The following is a 17,693-nucleotide window of genomic DNA, read 5'->3' on the forward strand; positions in this document are numbered from 1 at the left end:
TGGTGACCTGTAGCAAAACTTTGACTTTGGGCAACAAATATACACTTTTGACTGTTTACAAAGGGCCAAAACAGCAGGATGAACTCTTTGCAGAAGGACTTTTAGTCATGCCTGTATGAACCACAGAGGGAACACAAAAAAATCCCCAATCTCTATTTCAAGAGCTGGATATGCAGCTGTATATCGTGTATACAGAATGACTAACAGAATGTGGTTTGCAGTCGTCAAACAGCTTTGGCATTACCAATCTGAGAGACATGTTCATGTGTAAACAAGGTAAATATATTTTAATTTTGTCCTACATTATCCTGACATATAGAATGTTAAAAAAAAATCATTTGTTTAAAACTTCATCTAAAGATTAGTAAGCTCATAGAACAATCTACATACCCATGTAAATTATTACATAGGTGCTAAATGCTTTTATTATTATTAATAGCCTTCTTTATAATATAAACTCTCTTTTAATCATCTTTATTGCAGACAACAAAGATATCATCTCTAACTTTATGTAAAATAAGCCACAAAAGTGCTCTCAGCCCAATTGTGTTGGTAACTGGCTATTGTTCATTTTAATTTAGAAGAAATTAAAGGTATAATTATGAAATGAAGATTCCCGATACCTTAGGCCAATTAATCCATGTACATTATAACATATTCTCGAGAGTTAAATGCAGTGGCATGATTCCTGGAGACTCACAAGTGTATGCTGGCACACAGCTTAGAGAAGGTGAACAGCATCTGCCTGTTATAATCAAAATAAGGAACCTTTGCAGGTGATGAAGTCTGTTATGAACTAATAGAAATGTATGTCATCTACCATTTGAATGCTTGGGTTACTGAGCAATTCTTGTAGCTAATCACATCTTCTCAAACAGCCTGGATGAGTTTTCAGAACGGGGGACAAGTCAGACAAAAGAGCTTTCTTTGTGTCATTCAGCCTCCCTTCCCCTTCCAAACAGCCCTGCACCTCATCTCACAATCACTCACCTCCAGATGTACCAATTATTATTACTTCTATAGTCAAAAAAGAATTTACCTCCCCCATTTGGAAAATGCCCTGAGGGCTGCAAAAACCTTCAGACAAAGCAGGGAGGGTTATATAATGCTGTATCGAGAAGAAAAGACATTAATGTCCATAAAGCAAGGCATTACCATTCTCTTCATCTCCTTGGAGACCTGGTGAGCTCCGAGGTGGTTATAAAAGGGCCTGTCGACACCCCAGTGTGGCGGGTTATGGCTGATGGAGTTAGTGCGCTGGCGGTTCATCTTGGCTATTGTGGCTTTCTCGTCTTTCTGAAATACAAACGAGAGAGAAATGCAGAAGAAAATTTGAAACGTGTACATCCTCCAAGTATCCCTCCCTTCTGACCTCTCATGCCAGCTCTTGCTTTTGCACCTTGAACTCTGTGAAATGGCTGCTGATCATGAGCAGGCCCAGATCAATATTTCTTTTTCCCCATGTACAACTATGTGGCGAAAATTTTTAGAACACTTACGTTACATGAAGCTCATTATTTTTACTTAGTTACTTGTTTTCTTGTTTCTAATAGCCACCAGAACCTGTACAGGCAGAGGGGGCATTCCAAAACAGAGGTATCTATTTTCTTTTTAATAAACCAAATAATTTCAGATATGAAATTGCACTTTCAAGCTACAAAAAGGGTCAAAAAAAAAAAAGAAAAAAAAGAAAAAAGGTTGGTGTGTCTGCAAGAGAAACAACACGCAGAATGAGCTGGTGAAAGAACAGGAATGTTAAAGCTCTGGGAATAACAAACACCCATCTCAATAGGTGCAAGCAAGGCACTTTCCATACTTGCAGGATGAGAGCATTGTCCCAGAAATGCCAAGAAGAGCATGTAAATCTCATAAACAACTTAACTGTGTAACTGCTAAGGGCAATAGTATTGCACAGTGTGACAAAACAGTCTCCTCTGCCCTGACAGTAGCTGCGAATTTTGTCATTGGCACAACTTTCCTAAAGTTTGTACAAGGTCTTTGGGTATGTTATTGGAGATGGTTTTGCATCTTGGTTGCATTTGGAGTTTACTGCAAAGCTTGTAGACTACCTGCCTGAAAGGTTTCATTCAAGCTCAATAACAATTGAAAGAGCACAGAAGTGCAGCAATTACCACGTCCTTACTTAAACAGAGATAAATTCTGTAGAGTTTGACAATTTGGGTAACATGAATGGCTAAAACCTGTCTGCTTATTACTTGAGAAAGTGAGCCTATTTCAAGAGAATTACTGCTTCCATGTGATTGCCAAAAATTTATGTGAAATAGTTAATTTGGGGTTTCAGAAAGTGTTCAGACAACTGGATAATTTAACAAGAAAGAATCAGTTGTTTTAAACTTAGAATTTTCACTTAAGTCTTGCATGACAATAAAGGTTGGTCTGAAGCTGTTTTTGCCCAGAATCTGCTTTCCCTATCTATTTATTTTGATACCTTGCTATTCATTGTAACTTGTACCTGTCAGGAGTTTGCAAAATACCTGATGTTATTTCCATGGTAACCAGAGAGTTAAATGTCAAGTGTTATGCTGCCTTAAACTTATTTATTTTTTTAATGAAAGGGAAAAAAAAAACGCACTGTTTAAAGTCAGTGCTGGGAAAAGCTGCCTGATTGACAAGTATGGGAACTCATCATCTCTTTCTTGCGAAGAAGAGACAACTCTGATGACAACATTTCCCATGGGACTGCAAGCTCACCCAGCAGGCACCAAATATTCCTGGGGAGGTAGTCCTGCAGGCTTCATGGCCATTTGCTGGGGACACTTGTGGCAGGAGCCCTGTGTAGGACACTTGTGATGGTGACAAGCAGTGGTCACTGCAGCCCTGTTCCCACCCAGGCAGAATGACTAACTTAGCATCTCATGGAAACTCTGTGCCCTGCTAGCAGCCACCTGAGTCACTAAAAAGGCGCCAAGGAGTTGCTGTGGCACCGTGGGAGCAAACCCAAAGGAGATGCCAGCTCTGCTGGTGGGATGTTTGCTGGGGACAGCCCGACGTGATCCCACACTGCCTGTCCCCAGGGCTACAAGTGCCTCCCACGCTGCTTCCTCCCCACATCAAACCCACCACTGACTGCCCCGTCTGAGAGTGCTGAAAGCTCCATTGCTTGGCACCAGCCGAACTGCACATGAGCAATCATGACAGCACGGCTGGATGACCTCCAGGAGAGCAGTGCTATAAATGTTTCTAAAAATACACAAGTGTGATGCAACACCGATGTCCGGATTTGATTTGATTTGGTTTGGTTTGAGGTCTTGTTTTTTAAAAGTCATTACGCTTTATAGTGTCTGCAATCATTTGCAGCACTTTTTTTTTTTTTTCCCCAGTTACGGACTGTTTTTTCATAGTTATAATTCCTTTTTATGTGATATGATGCCAGAAAAGTGGTAGAAAATAGAGCTTCATTATCTATATGCAAATATACATTGCTTTCACTAATAGACGTGGCACTGCCAATCCATTCTATTACAAATTGGTGAAGGGTTTTCAACCAGAAGCAATCAAGAAGCGCAGACACTAAAACTAGTCTGGGGACCTATAAAAACAAAGCCATTTAGTTATGTTACACATACCTTTACATCAGCAGATGATAAAAGGTACATTCAGTTGATTTTTGCCCATGGCTTAGAAAATTTGCTTAGAATTTGAGCACAGCCTTAAAGCCAAAAATTCAAGCAGATGTACTAAACCTTCTTGACCAGTGAGTGACCCAGCTACCTGCTTCTCATGTGGGTTAACTCTGTAACATTACTTTCACTTCATGCCAATCACTTAATTTGAAGGGAATAAAAGACCTCATACATGGATATTGGCATGTCTGGGTTGAGGAAAGGTCGGAACAAATAGGTAAATACATACTTTTGAGATTGTTTCTAATCTTGAGGTCAGGCACCATAAATTATCCATGGCTACATGCACTCTGGCAGTATTTCCCCCACCCCCTTAAGAAGGTTTAATTCTTTACCTAAAAGATTGTGAACTGCATACCAGCAATATCTCCAATCAGATTAAAACACACATGTATACAGAAATAGTGGATTTTTTGCTTTCTAACATTATATGGTATGCTACTTTACTATCTTGAATGGTAGGATTTTGTCATTAACATCAGTACTTATTCAAAAACCTGATTTTTTTAAACCTGATATTTCTAAAAGTTGAGCTAATTTATTTTCTGGAAAATCACCTGTTCAATGGGTGATGATAATAACAAACTCTCACAATGACGAATGAGAATAATCACAACTCCTGTACGGAAATTTAAGAGGATCCCTACTCTGTTTCTTCCTGGCTAACTGGCAGCCTGAGGACAACTTGCACACACTGCTACCTAAAGCATAACAAAACAGGAAAGAAGAATAAAGAAAAGGCACAGACAATGCCTTTCAGTTCTTCTCACTATAGGTACTACCAACAACAGGAGCAGGTGCAAAAGTTTCTGACAGCAGCCTGTTTTTCAGATTCAGAGTGGCTACGCTCCAGAAGATGTTGTGGGAACTGTTCAAATCTGGACTCGCAAAGCGCCTGTAAATCTTATTCCCAGAGGTTTTATTGTGTTCCCACCACCAGTTCCCACACCCTGAGCTACAGTACTACTGTAGCAGAAGTGCAGAAATAGCTGGGATTTTCGTAAAATTGTCAGTTGCATAAAGCATGCCTGTTACTTCTCTAGTGTATGATTGGATTTTCCAGCATAGGCAATCACTATCAGCACAACAAAGTGGTGAAGCCCGAGCATGGATCAGACATTTCTCATTCAGCTACATATTGTTCCTTCAATTGTCTCGAAGTTGCACTGACATGTGAATGGTATTTCTTGCAGTAACACACAGTCCAATCATTGTCTTCATAAATCTACACGAGTGGAACCCCGCTGAGTTGTGATTAAATTTGTTCAATTGAGGAATCATCACATTAGACTGATGATGTTTTAGTAAAGTCACATGCACAACATTTAAATGACCATTTTGTTTCTTCAGCTGGATGGAGTTCCAGGACGCTATTTAGAAAAGAATGAGAATTGTTTTTCTAGGAGTTACAGCCAAAGTTTTGTCGAGCTGTTTCAAGGCCACCATCAACAATGCTTTCTGAAACTGTTGTGTACCTGCTATTGTTTAAAGAAACACCCATATTTACTGCAACTGAAAGGCATTAGAAAAAAATAAACATTTTTTCAGTTTGCCGACTGTGTGCACTCAGTGCAGTGTTTAGTCAGCAGTATTGCTCATCAGTTGACAGTCATGTTTTGTTTCCACTTGTGTTCAAACCGAAGTGTTTCTCCAGTCTTCTAACAATTTTGTGGACTATAAAACCTAACGTGTTGTTAAAAGCCTATTCACCTTAAATGAAGACCACTTTCCCACTCCACCAAACACAGACTTCTGCACCCTTCAGAGAGCAAAACTTCTATCAGTGGGTAGAACTGATGTTGTGCTGGTTCTGCAAATCAACTAGTGCAGCACCTGATTGCAAAGCAGAGCAGAAAGTTGTCCATAGCCACCAAACGACGTGCTCCTATACAAACTCCAGAAACTCAGGCAAAAGAAGAGCTCGCACTACTGGATACCACGATAATAATTAAACTGCATGCTGTAAGAACAGTGGGAATGTGATAGAACAGTTGTAATGACCAGGACAAAGGTTTTGAATAAAACACATTACTGCAGAAGGACAGATATAAAATGTGGAGGGGGGGGGTACAGAGCTGTGCGTTAGGAATGCTATGGTCTGCAAGGTAAACTGAAAAGTATAACACAGATAAAACAAAACCACTTTGTAGCAGAATGAAGTTGTACTGGGTAATGCTAGGTAGTTTGCTACAATGCCTTGGGGCTAAGTTTGGAAACCAGTGACAATCTGGGTAATAGACAGTAATTCTAGCTGGTAAGTCTCTGTTTATCTGGAAACACTGGCTTTCCAGATAAAGAATTAAGATGCAAAGCCAGTAATAGAGGAATGGCAAAGACGTCCTTAGAGAATTCCCGTATTTATTTCATGCTAAGGTGCTAAGCTCAATAGAACCATATAGCCAAACAAATGAGCAATAAATAGTGAATAAGGGCAGAAGTCACCCTATATAAATCACCCTATATCACCCTAGGGTAACAGAGGTTCAAAAATCTACATTCCTCCAGAACTGAAGGAACAAATTGTTTCTCTTTTCAGATAGTCACTACTGCCACAGTCGAGGCAAAAGAGAACAGGGATCATAAAAATAAAGTTATAAACAAAAAACATGACATAAATTGGAAGCAAAACTTAAATGTAATGTACTGAAGGCAGAAGGACAACCTCCATCCCAGATTTCTGCAAAACTGCCAACTGCAATTCAGTTTTGATTACAGATACTTTTAATAACTATTTAGTCAGGGATCATGACACTGAACTGCAGAGCAGCAAATGCTGGGCTTGAATTAACAGCCTTGAGAGCATCCAAGCTTTTCTAAACAGGAAAAGTACAGTAGCTCTCACTGGCCTTGTTTTTTCCATACAACATTGGTGAGGGTGCTGTGCTGGGGACTGGGGCTAAGATAGTTGGGGATCTAGAAGGTGGGTGAAGAGCTGGTTTACAGTGAAAGGGCAAGAAATGGCTTTGAGTGAAGATATATTAGGCTGGAGGGAAGTTACTGGTAGAGTTGCTCAGTGATTAGTCTTGGGGCAGATTTTGTTATTAATTTTTTCTTTATCACATCTGGCACCAGTGCAGCAATGATGCACTTTGCTAATGAGAGAAGCACTGGCAGTATGTGACAGATAACAAAAAAGAAATATTAGATAGCACTGCCTCAAATAGCAATGAAGTAGATTTGATGGCCAAAGAGATTTTTTCCAGTTACATGTTCCTGTCTACATTGTAGTATCTCTTTGTATCTCTTTTGTATCTCTTTGCATTTCTTATATGCTTTGAGAAACTTTGCTTTTCTTAATGTTTTAAGAAATTGGTCTCCATGTGGAGACCAGTGATGAGTGGTGCTCCTCAGGGGTCAGTACTGGGACTGGCACTATGCTGTCTTTGTCTGTAACATGGACAGTGGGATCGAGTGCACCCTCAGCAAGTTTGCTGATGACACCAAGCTGAGTGGGGCAGTCGACATGCTGGAGAGAAGGGATGCCATCCAGCAGGACCTGAACAGCCTTCAGGGCCTTGAGAGCTGGAGCACATCTCCTGCAAAGACAGGCTGAGGGAGCTGGGACTGTACAGTCCAGAGAAGAGAAGGCTCTGGGGAGAACTTACAGTGGCCTTCCAGTAAAGGGGGCCCACAGAAAAGCTGGGGAGGGACTTTCTGTCAGGGGGTGTAGTGACAGGATGCAGCATAATGGCTTTAAATTAAAGAAGAGTAGATTTAAATTAGATATAAGGAAGAAAATTCTTTACTATGAGGGTGGTGACACACTGGAACAGGTTTCCCAGGGAAGCTGTGGATGCCTCATCCCTGGAAGTGCTCAAGGCCAGGTTGGATGGGGCTTCAAAATGCTAGTTTAAGAAATTGAAAATAATGAAATACATGTAAGTCACTCCTGCTCTGGGCTATCTGAGAAGCAGTTCTGTCACTGCCGTTTTTACAGGGGAAGCGCTTACCCACAAGAGAATGAGCATCAGAAGAGAGTGCAAACAGAAAGGTGACAAAATCTGCAAACAGATGAGGAAAGAGAAACCTAAACAGACTGGATTTCAAAATTTTGCAGTTTGTTCTCTTTCAATAGAAAGCAACCCTTCTGTGTATCAGAACTACATTTCCATCCCTAGGGATGTTATTTAAAGCTTAAGTGATCAAAATGTAGGCATTTTTTTCCTAAATCTCAACTAAATATATTCTAGTTAACAGCATCCTTAAGAAGGAAAAATGCTATTTTCAAAGAAGGAGTTAGTCTGAGTTCGTGGAACCAAAATACTGGGTAAATGTTCCTCCCATTTACTCTGTGCCAAGGAAATGGCATTAACATGATGAATTCATTTCATGGCTGAAACAGTAAAACAAACAAAAAAATACAGGAAATTCAAAGTTATGACTCCCCTTGGCAACAGTAATCAGAAAGGGTATGACAATAAATGCTGTTACATTTTATGCATTCACTGGAACTCCCATGATTGTTGGGTTTGGACAGCATTTGGGACTGATGGACCAGGTATTCAGATAACTCAAAACTGCCTGTGTGAACTGAGAAATAGCTAAGGCAGTAAATCGAGTCACCTGTACATCTGCTCTCGGGATAATGTAAATCATCCTCACCATGAGTTAGATCCTCTAGAACATACCTTTAATTAAACTGCATTTCTGCTCCCATTGTTTTGTATTCTTTAGTTCATTTCTTTACATAAATAATCGTGTGCATTCATTCAGCATTTCAACGTAATTTTCTCAGTGCATATAAGAGAAAGAATTAGGAAAAAAGATCTGATGGCCCATATGTATAAAAAAAACCAAACACACTGCCCTATTCACTGCTACCTTAAGGTATTAATATCTATCCAAAATCAATAACAGTTATTTCCCCACTGACCAATCTTATTAGAACGTGCAGATGTGACAGCTGTTTAAAATTCATGCTCTACTAAATCCAGAGACCTAGTATGAGAAATATCAGCTTCAAAAGGTCGGTGTTTCAGAAAGTCACATCATTTAAGATGAAAGAACTATCTCAATGCCAATTGCAACTAAGCAGATTGTGCTTCTGAAAAGGCATCAGAATTGCAAAGCATGATGCAGATGTACCTGATCACACCGGAACTAACAGCAGGGTTTTCGTCTAAGGCCTTCAAGCATGAGTTTGTACTGCTTGAACTGAAGAACGAATAATGTTGTTTTGAAGCTGGGAGCAGACTCATTTACTGGTCTAGTACACATGGACAACCCCTTTCACTCTCTGCAAGAAGGATATAGTTAGTGCCGTTGTTAAACGAAGGCAGCTGGCAGCTTGATCAAAACAGATGTTAAAATATCTTAATCACCTTGCAGAAATCAGAATCCAAGGGACAATCTTCTACCAAAGCATCCATCAAAGAACATTCTTACTAGAACCTGATATAAGCTGCTACCTGGAAGGGCCAAGATTTTAAACAAATATCCTTCATCATCCAGTGGCATAAGGTGCAGGATAGATGAAAGCCATGTGAACAGAACAAGCACAGAGTATGGGAAATTTTTCCCTTGCCCTTGCCTGGGCCCAAGAGGGAGAAAATAAAGACAGACATGGTTTATGTTTTCTCCAGCAGAAGAGGTGCTGCTAGCTGGGATCACAATGGCGTGCACAGTGAGAAAATCCTGTGGCTTATGTTTGAGGATGGCAGGAACCCAGAGATGACACACAGGAACCCACGACTAAGTTAGGTGAACACTCTATGGTCATCACTGCAACGGGCTCAAATGGAAACCTGGCTAAACACATTACAAGAAGTTATTAAAATGAAACAGAAATGCAAGGAAAAAGTGAAGTGCTAGAACTTTGTCTGGCATCCAGCAAAATATTCAAGGCAGACTGAGCTGGCTATGGGAGAAAGCTTTTCTTGCTTCTGATCTTCCTATTATGTGAAATGAGTTTTCATAGAGGGAGTGAACTTTAAACTACTCACAAAGGGATAGAAAATGGCTATGGGAGCAAGGAAGTTGCAGCAGTATGGGCAAACCAGGAGCCCCTCAAACTCTAAATATGAAGATCTATAACCTTGGGTGGCAATTTCTTTACGTTTCAATTTAGCACAATAATTACGTAGGCCATGCGCATGTCCCAGTTCTTAACTACTCTGGGATGCAGCATGTTACAGCAGCATTGTATTAGTGCCTGGAGACTTCAGCTAAGGGCTACACTGTGTAACAGAGCTGCAATAAATACAGATAAAGTAGTGAAGGAATGCAGGAATGAGGAGGGGGGGGAGGGGAGGGAACATTTTATTTTACACATGGAAAATCAAGGCACAAAGATGCGACTTCCCCAAAATCTAATTCTGGAGTGGAATTCACATATCTCTTGAGTCTCTGTCCAGTTTCCTAGTCACAAGACAGCCCTGTGTTCCAGAACTATGTCAAATCCCAAGTGCTTTGGTTCTCTGTTGAGTGTTTTGTCTACAATAGCAAGGAACAGAATCCTGATGTTTCTTTAAGTCTTCCTCTTCTCTCCAGAGAAACCTTAAGTTCTCCACAAGAACATGCAGACAAGTCAGTGACTGCATGATTTAACAAGTCAATATAGCTTCTCCACCTCTGGAGATAGAGTCTGACCATAAAGGTATTTTGGTTTATGTTCTTAACTGTACCCAGCAATGAGGAAGTGGTTTAGGTATAAACATCAGCTGGTCCACTGACAGGCAGTGATTCTCAGAAAACAATAAACTTGCACTGCAAGCTCTAATCCTCTTTTGAAGACTGACAATTGTTAATGAGATTTATTTTATGAGCAGATAGAAACCAAAACATCAGCTTCTCTCTTTAGCAGATGATAAGGGTTTTTCTTGGAGATTTTTTACACAATATCCATTAAGGAGATTTGAGGCTTCTATTCTCTTAGGAAATGAGGCAATGGTAGCAAAGTAGTTCTGTATAGGTGTTACAGTTATTCATAGCAACCATGCTGTTGGAACATGTCACAAATACTCATTTAATCTCATGGTAGCCATATTTATGGCTGTGGGAAGCTTTAATTGGTCTTAGATGCAGAAACATTTTAAATGATTTTCGGTTTGGAGCAACCTTTATATGCTTGTCTGTAATGTGAATAGCAAAGCAGTGTCTATAGTGCAGAAATTACTTAGAGAAATATTATTGTGAAGGCTCAATTAGATGACCAAAAAGACTCTTTTCTAATATTAAAGTCTACCATTATTTAAAAGAATACAAACTAGTAATAACATCAACCTATTTTCTGTTATTGGTAGTGTTATAAAATGAAGATATATTGGCTGAAGTCCGCTTGAGTTTGACTTGATGCAAGTTCAAGTCAGTAGTGCCCTTATAGCCTTATTATGCGCAGGCTGACCTGTGTCATAGCAATGGGTATGATCTCATCCCATTGTCACAGTGGTCATCCATCACTACAGTGGGCCAGATTTTCCCATCTTCAGAAGCAAAGACTGAAAATTAATGATAAGAACTGCTCTAAATTTTATGTTCATGGCAATGTGGTGAGCCAATGGACAAAATCACCTCTGTTTGTAATCTGATGGAGAAAACATCTCTGTGTTTTTAACTTGCACAAGTTTCAAAATTAATAGAAAAAATAAACCACCACACAAATCTACATTAAAAACATTGTTAAAAATGATTTTGAAAATTACTCAGGACGGATTTTTTGATAGAACTAAAAAGTACTTGCCACAGAAACTTTATACAGAAGGTGGCTACACTCCATTCTACATACGCAAAAGTTTAAGAAGAGGAGAGTGAAACTGGAGTTTTTGCCACTGAAGGGCAGATGGTCAATAGTTTTGCACACACAGAGTCTCACTCATCTGAAAAAGCTGGTGTTCACTCTACTTTGATGTGTTGGAGACCATCTTATTAGTCAAAGTAGCTAAAACCTGCATTAGTTTGTCTGATCTTACCCGCTTCTGGCTGCACCGTACAATCAAGAAGGTCTCGATACTGTGCTCCTTCAGATAAGCATTGCGTTCCCCTCCAAAGCCCAGCTCCACCTCATAGTCTCCATTGAGATAGTTCAGGGTTGCTTTTGTTATGTGGATGCGCCTTAAAGGAGACAAAAGACAAGACAGGCTCTGAAAAGTTATCATGTATCTATGAGATCAGTTCTTGTCAGTGACAGGTTTCATGTCCTGGAACAAACGGGCAACAAAAAACTAGTTATTTAGCCATGCTATGACACTTACATATTTGCTACAGGAGTTTCATCTATTTTAGAGGAAGCAGGACATCTTCTTAAAGAGAGAAGCATGTTACACATCTATTTATAAGCACCTCCTTAGAAACAAAGCACTCATTCTTCTATTCACTTCACCCTATCACATAGCAGATATGTATATATGTATTTTTGGCAAATACAGGCCCTTCACAAGAGCATGTCTATGCAGCAGACATGTAATATATACTGGAGCATGTATGTTTTGCATTGCATGGCATTAATTACTGTGGCACAAGAGTGCCTTGTAGAAGTATCCTGCCAAGTACCATAGTCTTGCACTTTCTTCCAGAACAGAGAAGACGCGAAAAGTTGTGTAGAGCAATTATCTCCCCGGGACAGCTTGGCAGCAAGTCAGACTTCAGCTGGTCCATGCAGTGGTGAAACAAGAACTGATTCTGCTCTCTGAAAGGAATCTTTCACAACAAAAGGCTGGTCTGAAACAACACTTCTCACATTATCCAGCAATAGCTGGGATGCTCTCCAGCAAGCACTGTTAACATACAGTCACATCTCTTTGTAACCATGACCAGCTCTGCTTGTGTTCACACACACCTGTTCCTTTCTGCTGCAGCTCTCAGCTTTGTTTCACAGAGAAGGAATTCATTTCTTACCACAGAAGAATATGTGCATCTTGGGATTTTGTAGTCTTTCTGTAACCAAAGACATGTAGACATGGAACCGAATAACCTTGCTAACATCTGTATATATTTAAAATACGATGTCCACAGCTCATTTTGCAGCAGGCACACAGTCTGCCTGAACCTCTGTCTCCCATTTCCACACCTCATTGTGAAGTGTCAGGCACAAAACAGCACACAGATTAAACACAACAGCTTAGAAGAAGCAACTTACCCAGCCTTGCCCCCTGCTTCCATGTGGTTGGCTAACGTAACATCGTTTGACCACACATCGAACTGCCACTTCCTAAGGCCCAAGACCCCACAGTGAACTCTCCCACTGTGGATTCCAACCCTCATGTTGACGTTTACTCCTGTCACCTCCCGGACTAATCTGAAAAGAAATATGGGAAAAGGATAACGTTAAGAACGGCACGCTTGTAGTTGGTGACACAAACTTGCACCCGGAATACAGAAAGCCATAATGACCTATAAATTATTCATGTATATACACAGTGCTTCTCATCCACAGTAACAGGACAACAAAACAAAAACAGACTGCACTGTACTTGGATGGCCTGGCTGAGCAAGCAGGGTAGTAATTAGATTAGGGGACCCCTTGGAGTAAATGCATGTCCTCTGAACTCATGGCCAAGCTGAAAATTCCTAAAAAATTATCTTTGGGGACAGTGAAAAGAGTAAAGCATTGGTCTTTGATTTCCATACCAAAGCTGGACATAACCTGCCAGCACTCAGCATCATTAAGAGTAATAGCATGTTTCAAAAAGTAAAAGGAAATGATTTCAGAGATCTTAATTTGTCTGTATGGCACCATGCATCAACTGTTCCACAGATGAAATATGATATTTGTGTGAAATACCCCACTGCCGTTGGAAAGCTTGAATGGGGTTTACAGCTGCATTCAGAGCAGCAAAACCAGAGAACCACATCTATTGCAGTCACTCCAAACAGGCAGCTACAAATACTCAAACTCTGATTTTAATGAGGTCTTGGATGCCCTGTTTACTCCCAAAATGACTGCTGGAATACTTTGTGGGTTTTGCCCTTTTAGGGCAAAAGTTAACTTCAAGAGTTGTTCACATGGAAAATACATTCAGGAATGTGGGTAGGGGAAAGTCTTGATGAAGACATCAGAACAACTCTGCTTCTCATTATTGCTGGTCACATAATTTCCAGAATGGCCATGTTCCATGGGGAAATTCACCTACATTATTACATAGGACAGTCCTTTCCTTTGTGTTGTTAGTACTTTGAAGCATGAAGTCATACTTTGTATCTACAAGATTTCAACCTTTTGGTCTTCAGATTCATCTAGTCCTTTTTAAACTACATCCTCTGGACCCATAAGTCCTGTCAACTTCCTAACATCAACACAGATCTAATATTTATGCTTTAGCTATTGATGAAAATGAACGATTAAAGATAGACCAATTCTGGATTCTAGATCACTCCCTGCAGTATAATACATCCCTTAAAGTTGTTCAAGACCACTTCTCTTTGAGACAGCAAGGAGCTATACTTGGAATTCCTTTGTCCTTACAATCCCTATCTTTTAATGGTTCATTATGTACTAGTTGAAGTGACATCCATTATTTTTATTAACAAGCTGCAAAGCTTCTCTGGCAGAGAGAAGGGAAGCTCAATATGGGTAAGGCACCACAGGCTTCTGAACTGAAAGAGCTCTGACCACATCACTTTGGAAAGCAACAGGAACTGGAGTAATGAAAATGCAGCTGCAGCCATTAGCTTTGCAAGGACAACAGCAGCTGAAGCATGCATGCAGCACTGGGGAGGGAGGAGGAACACCCTGCATGACTGCTAAAAACCCCACTGCACCATCTGCCATGCCATAAGACAAGGGTACTTCTCCCAGTATGGTTGTGGATGAGAAGGTGACTTTAGTCAGACTTGGCAGCAAATGAATGAGCTTGGTTACCCTTTATAGACAAAAGGAATAGTCTTTTAATGGTTTTTTGTTTGTTTGCTTTTTAAGTTGATTTATACTGGCAGCACAATGAATATAATTCTACCCAGGTGCTGCACCTGGGTCAGGGCAATCCCGGACATGAGCACAGACTGGGAGAAGAACTCATTGAGAGCAGCCCTGCAGAGAAGGACTTGGGGGTTCAGGTGGACGAAAGGCTCGACATGAGCCAGCAGTGTGCGCTTGCAGCCCAAAAGCCCAACTGTGTCCTGGGCTGCATCACCAGAGGGATGGCCAGCAGGTGGAGGAAGGACATTGTCCCCCTCTGTTCTGCTCTTGTGAGGCCCCAGCTGGAGTGCTGCATCCTGGTCTGGGGCCCCCAGCACAAGAAGGATGTGGGGCTGTTAGAGCGGGTCCAGAGGGCCACCAAGATAATCAAGGGGCTGGAGCAACTCTCTTATGTAGAAAGGCTGAGAGATCTGGGGCTGTTCAGCCTGAAGAAGACAAGGCTCTGGGATGACCTCATTGAGGCTTTTCAGTACTTAAAAGGGGACTTATAAAAAAGATGGAAAGTGACTCTTTGCTCAATCAGATAATAACAAGAAAAGGTAGAATGGTTTTAAACTAAAAGAGGGAAGATTTCAACTAGATGTTAGAAGGAAATTCTTCACTCAGAGGGTGGTGAGGCACTGGAACAGGCTGTGAATGCCCCATTCCTGGAGGCGTTCAAGGCCAGGTTGGAGAAGGCCCTGAGCAACCTGGTCTGGTGAGTGGTGTCCTTGCCCATGGCAGGGAGGTTGGAGCTAGATGGTCTTTAAGGTGCCTTCCAACCCAAGCCATTGTATGATTCTGTCTTTCTGATCTGGGGTAACATGCCCTGCAGCTGAGTACAGATGGAACAAGTCAGCAAGCAGGGTCCAGTGTTGGCAAAGCCTGCAGGTGAATGTTCAGTAGATATTTGTTACCTTAACTGTAAGACCTCCTGTCATGATCCTTAGTGGAGGAGGAGGAGGGGGACAGAGAGACAAGCAGAATGGTGTCACCTTCCAGACTTAATAAGATAAAAGATTGTTAAACGCATTCATTATACATGAAGTGGGAAACCAGTTTTAAAGGCTGCTGAAGAGCTATTTGTAAACAAACACTGAGTGCACTTCAGCTCAGTTTATTTCAAGGTGAGGCGGGCTGCAGTTAATCAATGAAGTCTAGACATCTGAGGTGTCACTCAGCCTTGTGGGGGTTACAGAGCAACATGTCAAGGTCCATGGATTTCATCAAGCCAACTAGTGCAGAAGGTGAGACACTTCTGGTTAATGTACGTAGCATTTTCTTTATAGGGCTGATTTGATAAGAATCACTCCTTGTGTTTGACAAGATACTTTGTCACCTGCTACTTAAGTGTACTTCACTTTGAAGAAATAGCATCCTTTCAAGGGCTACTGAAAACTAGTTACTTGCAATGGTTTTTATTTTGCATTTTACATTCAAAGCCCAGAAGGGGACTAATGAAAAGCAACAATTTAGACCAGGAAAGAAGAGGTAGTAAGTCCTGACAGCATGCACTGTATACAAAGCAAGGGAATGCTGCTGCATGCTGCTTTTGGAATGGGGTCTCTTAGTTGAAAACGCTGCTCTTCAAACTATGTATTTGTGTGGAGAAAATGGGGCTGAAAAGTGGGTGTCTATTTGTGTCCTTGCAGAAATCCAAATTATAAGAGAGTACTGTATCAAGCTCAGCAAATAGGTACCTCTAGTTTTTATCAAGATGAAGTGAAATCTCAATCAATTTACCAAACAGAATGAGAGGAGAACTGCATAGAGACCTCTCATGTTAGTACCGTGGGTACTTTAGAAGCTGTTTTCACAAAGAAGAAAAAAATAGAAAGGAAAAAAAAGCAGAGTCTCTGCTCAGTAAGCATGGTGTAGATACTAAGGTCAGCTCAGTTACCATCCAAAGCTGACTCAGCTTTGTGCCTAAACTCACATTCACTCATGATGATGAAATAAATCTCCCTTCCCTGTATTCCTAACAAACTGGAATGTGAAAACTTACATCCAATGCAAAGAATATTCAATGTTGTGTGCCATCCTCCAAGTAATATTATTAGATATGGGTCTCATGCTTGTTACTCTCCAAAGAAAAAGATTGTCTGGACAAACACAGAACTGTTAGTTTGACCTTAGAAACAGTCTAATCTCCATAATGGATTTTGAAAGAAAAATCCGAAGATGAGTAAATAAACAGAAATAAAGTAAAAAGAAGCATGGATCTGTCTCAGTTTGTGACAGACCAACCTTGTGGTTTTCCCCAATAATTAATCTGTCTAAATTCAGAAAGTGTTGAATCTAACCTATTTGGTATCAGAACACTTGGCGAAGGATTAGTTAAACTAGAGAAGACAGACCTCAGCAGAGGAATTGTCAGGTGAGTAAAAAGCTGGTTTAAAGACAGACAAGTGCAGAGTGATTGAAATTTAATGAAGTTATTATTAATCCTCTGATTTCACATTTCTGTAATTCACTGGAATCCTCCTTTGAGAATGAGACTTCTACTAACTACAGTAACCTTTGCCTTTCTCATCAGGAGACTGAGCTCTGATCTCCATGTGGCTGTAATGGACTTAAGTGTCTGTCTTTCTACTGTGAAACCTTTATTGCGTTCTGTTTTCTCATTCCAGCTGTTCTCTCTCTCTGCTGGCATCAGTCCCCTGGCTTGGCTACCTTACTACTGAAGTACAGAAGATCTAACTCGCTATTCGTTCTGAAATTCTCCATGGGGAATTTGGTACTTACGAGATGGCCTCTATCATATCCATTCCCATTTCAACACAGCAGTGTGCATGGTCAGCTCTTGCTTCTGGCAACCCAGACACACAGTAATAGCAATCACCCAGGATCTTGATACGTAAACAGTGGTTCTCCTTTAAAAAAAAGAAAAAAGAAAAAAAAGAAAGAAAAAGAAAAAGTAATAATAAAGGAGAGAGAAATATTCAGCTTATATTCATGCTTGTAATAACTTGCCTTTTAGGGCAGTGAATATTTACAGAAATCCAGTGAACCAGCACAGTATGTCATTCTTGCAACAGGAAAAAAAATATATCAGAATTATAAAAGAAAACTTACAGCTGCTAGCTTATCAAATCTGGCAAAGAGCTCGTTCAGCGTCATGACCAGCTCCTGAGCAGTGCACTGGGAGGCCAGACTTGTGAAACCCTCTATGTCTGCAAAGAGGATGCTTGGGAAAAAAAGAGAAAAAAAATGAAAGT

General features: G+C 40.6%; 1 protein-coding gene across 4 annotated transcripts in view; it reads right to left on the reverse strand.

The window, feature by feature from the left end:
* The window catches only part of ADCY5 (adenylate cyclase 5), a 214,705-nt gene that overhangs the window by 43,592 nt on the left and 153,420 nt on the right, over nt 1–17,693 (reverse strand). For all 4 annotated transcript variants that reach the window (XM_068687512.1, XM_068687513.1, XM_068687515.1 and 1 more), the window contains exons 4-8: nt 17,551–17,662; nt 17,221–17,348; nt 12,718–12,876; nt 11,552–11,693; nt 1,156–1,296 (exon numbers count right to left, since the gene is read on the reverse strand). In XM_068687512.1, the coding sequence (XP_068543613.1) occupies nt 1,156–1,296; nt 11,552–11,693; nt 12,718–12,876; nt 17,221–17,348; nt 17,551–17,662 (682 nt within the window). The remainder of the gene's footprint in view (nt 1–1,155; nt 1,297–11,551; nt 11,694–12,717; nt 12,877–17,220; nt 17,349–17,550; nt 17,663–17,693) is intronic.

This window comes from Anas acuta, chromosome 6 (assembly GCF_963932015.1).
Source record: "Anas acuta chromosome 6, bAnaAcu1.1, whole genome shotgun sequence".
In the NCBI taxonomy this organism is placed as follows: Eukaryota; Metazoa; Chordata; class Aves; order Anseriformes; family Anatidae; genus Anas; species Anas acuta.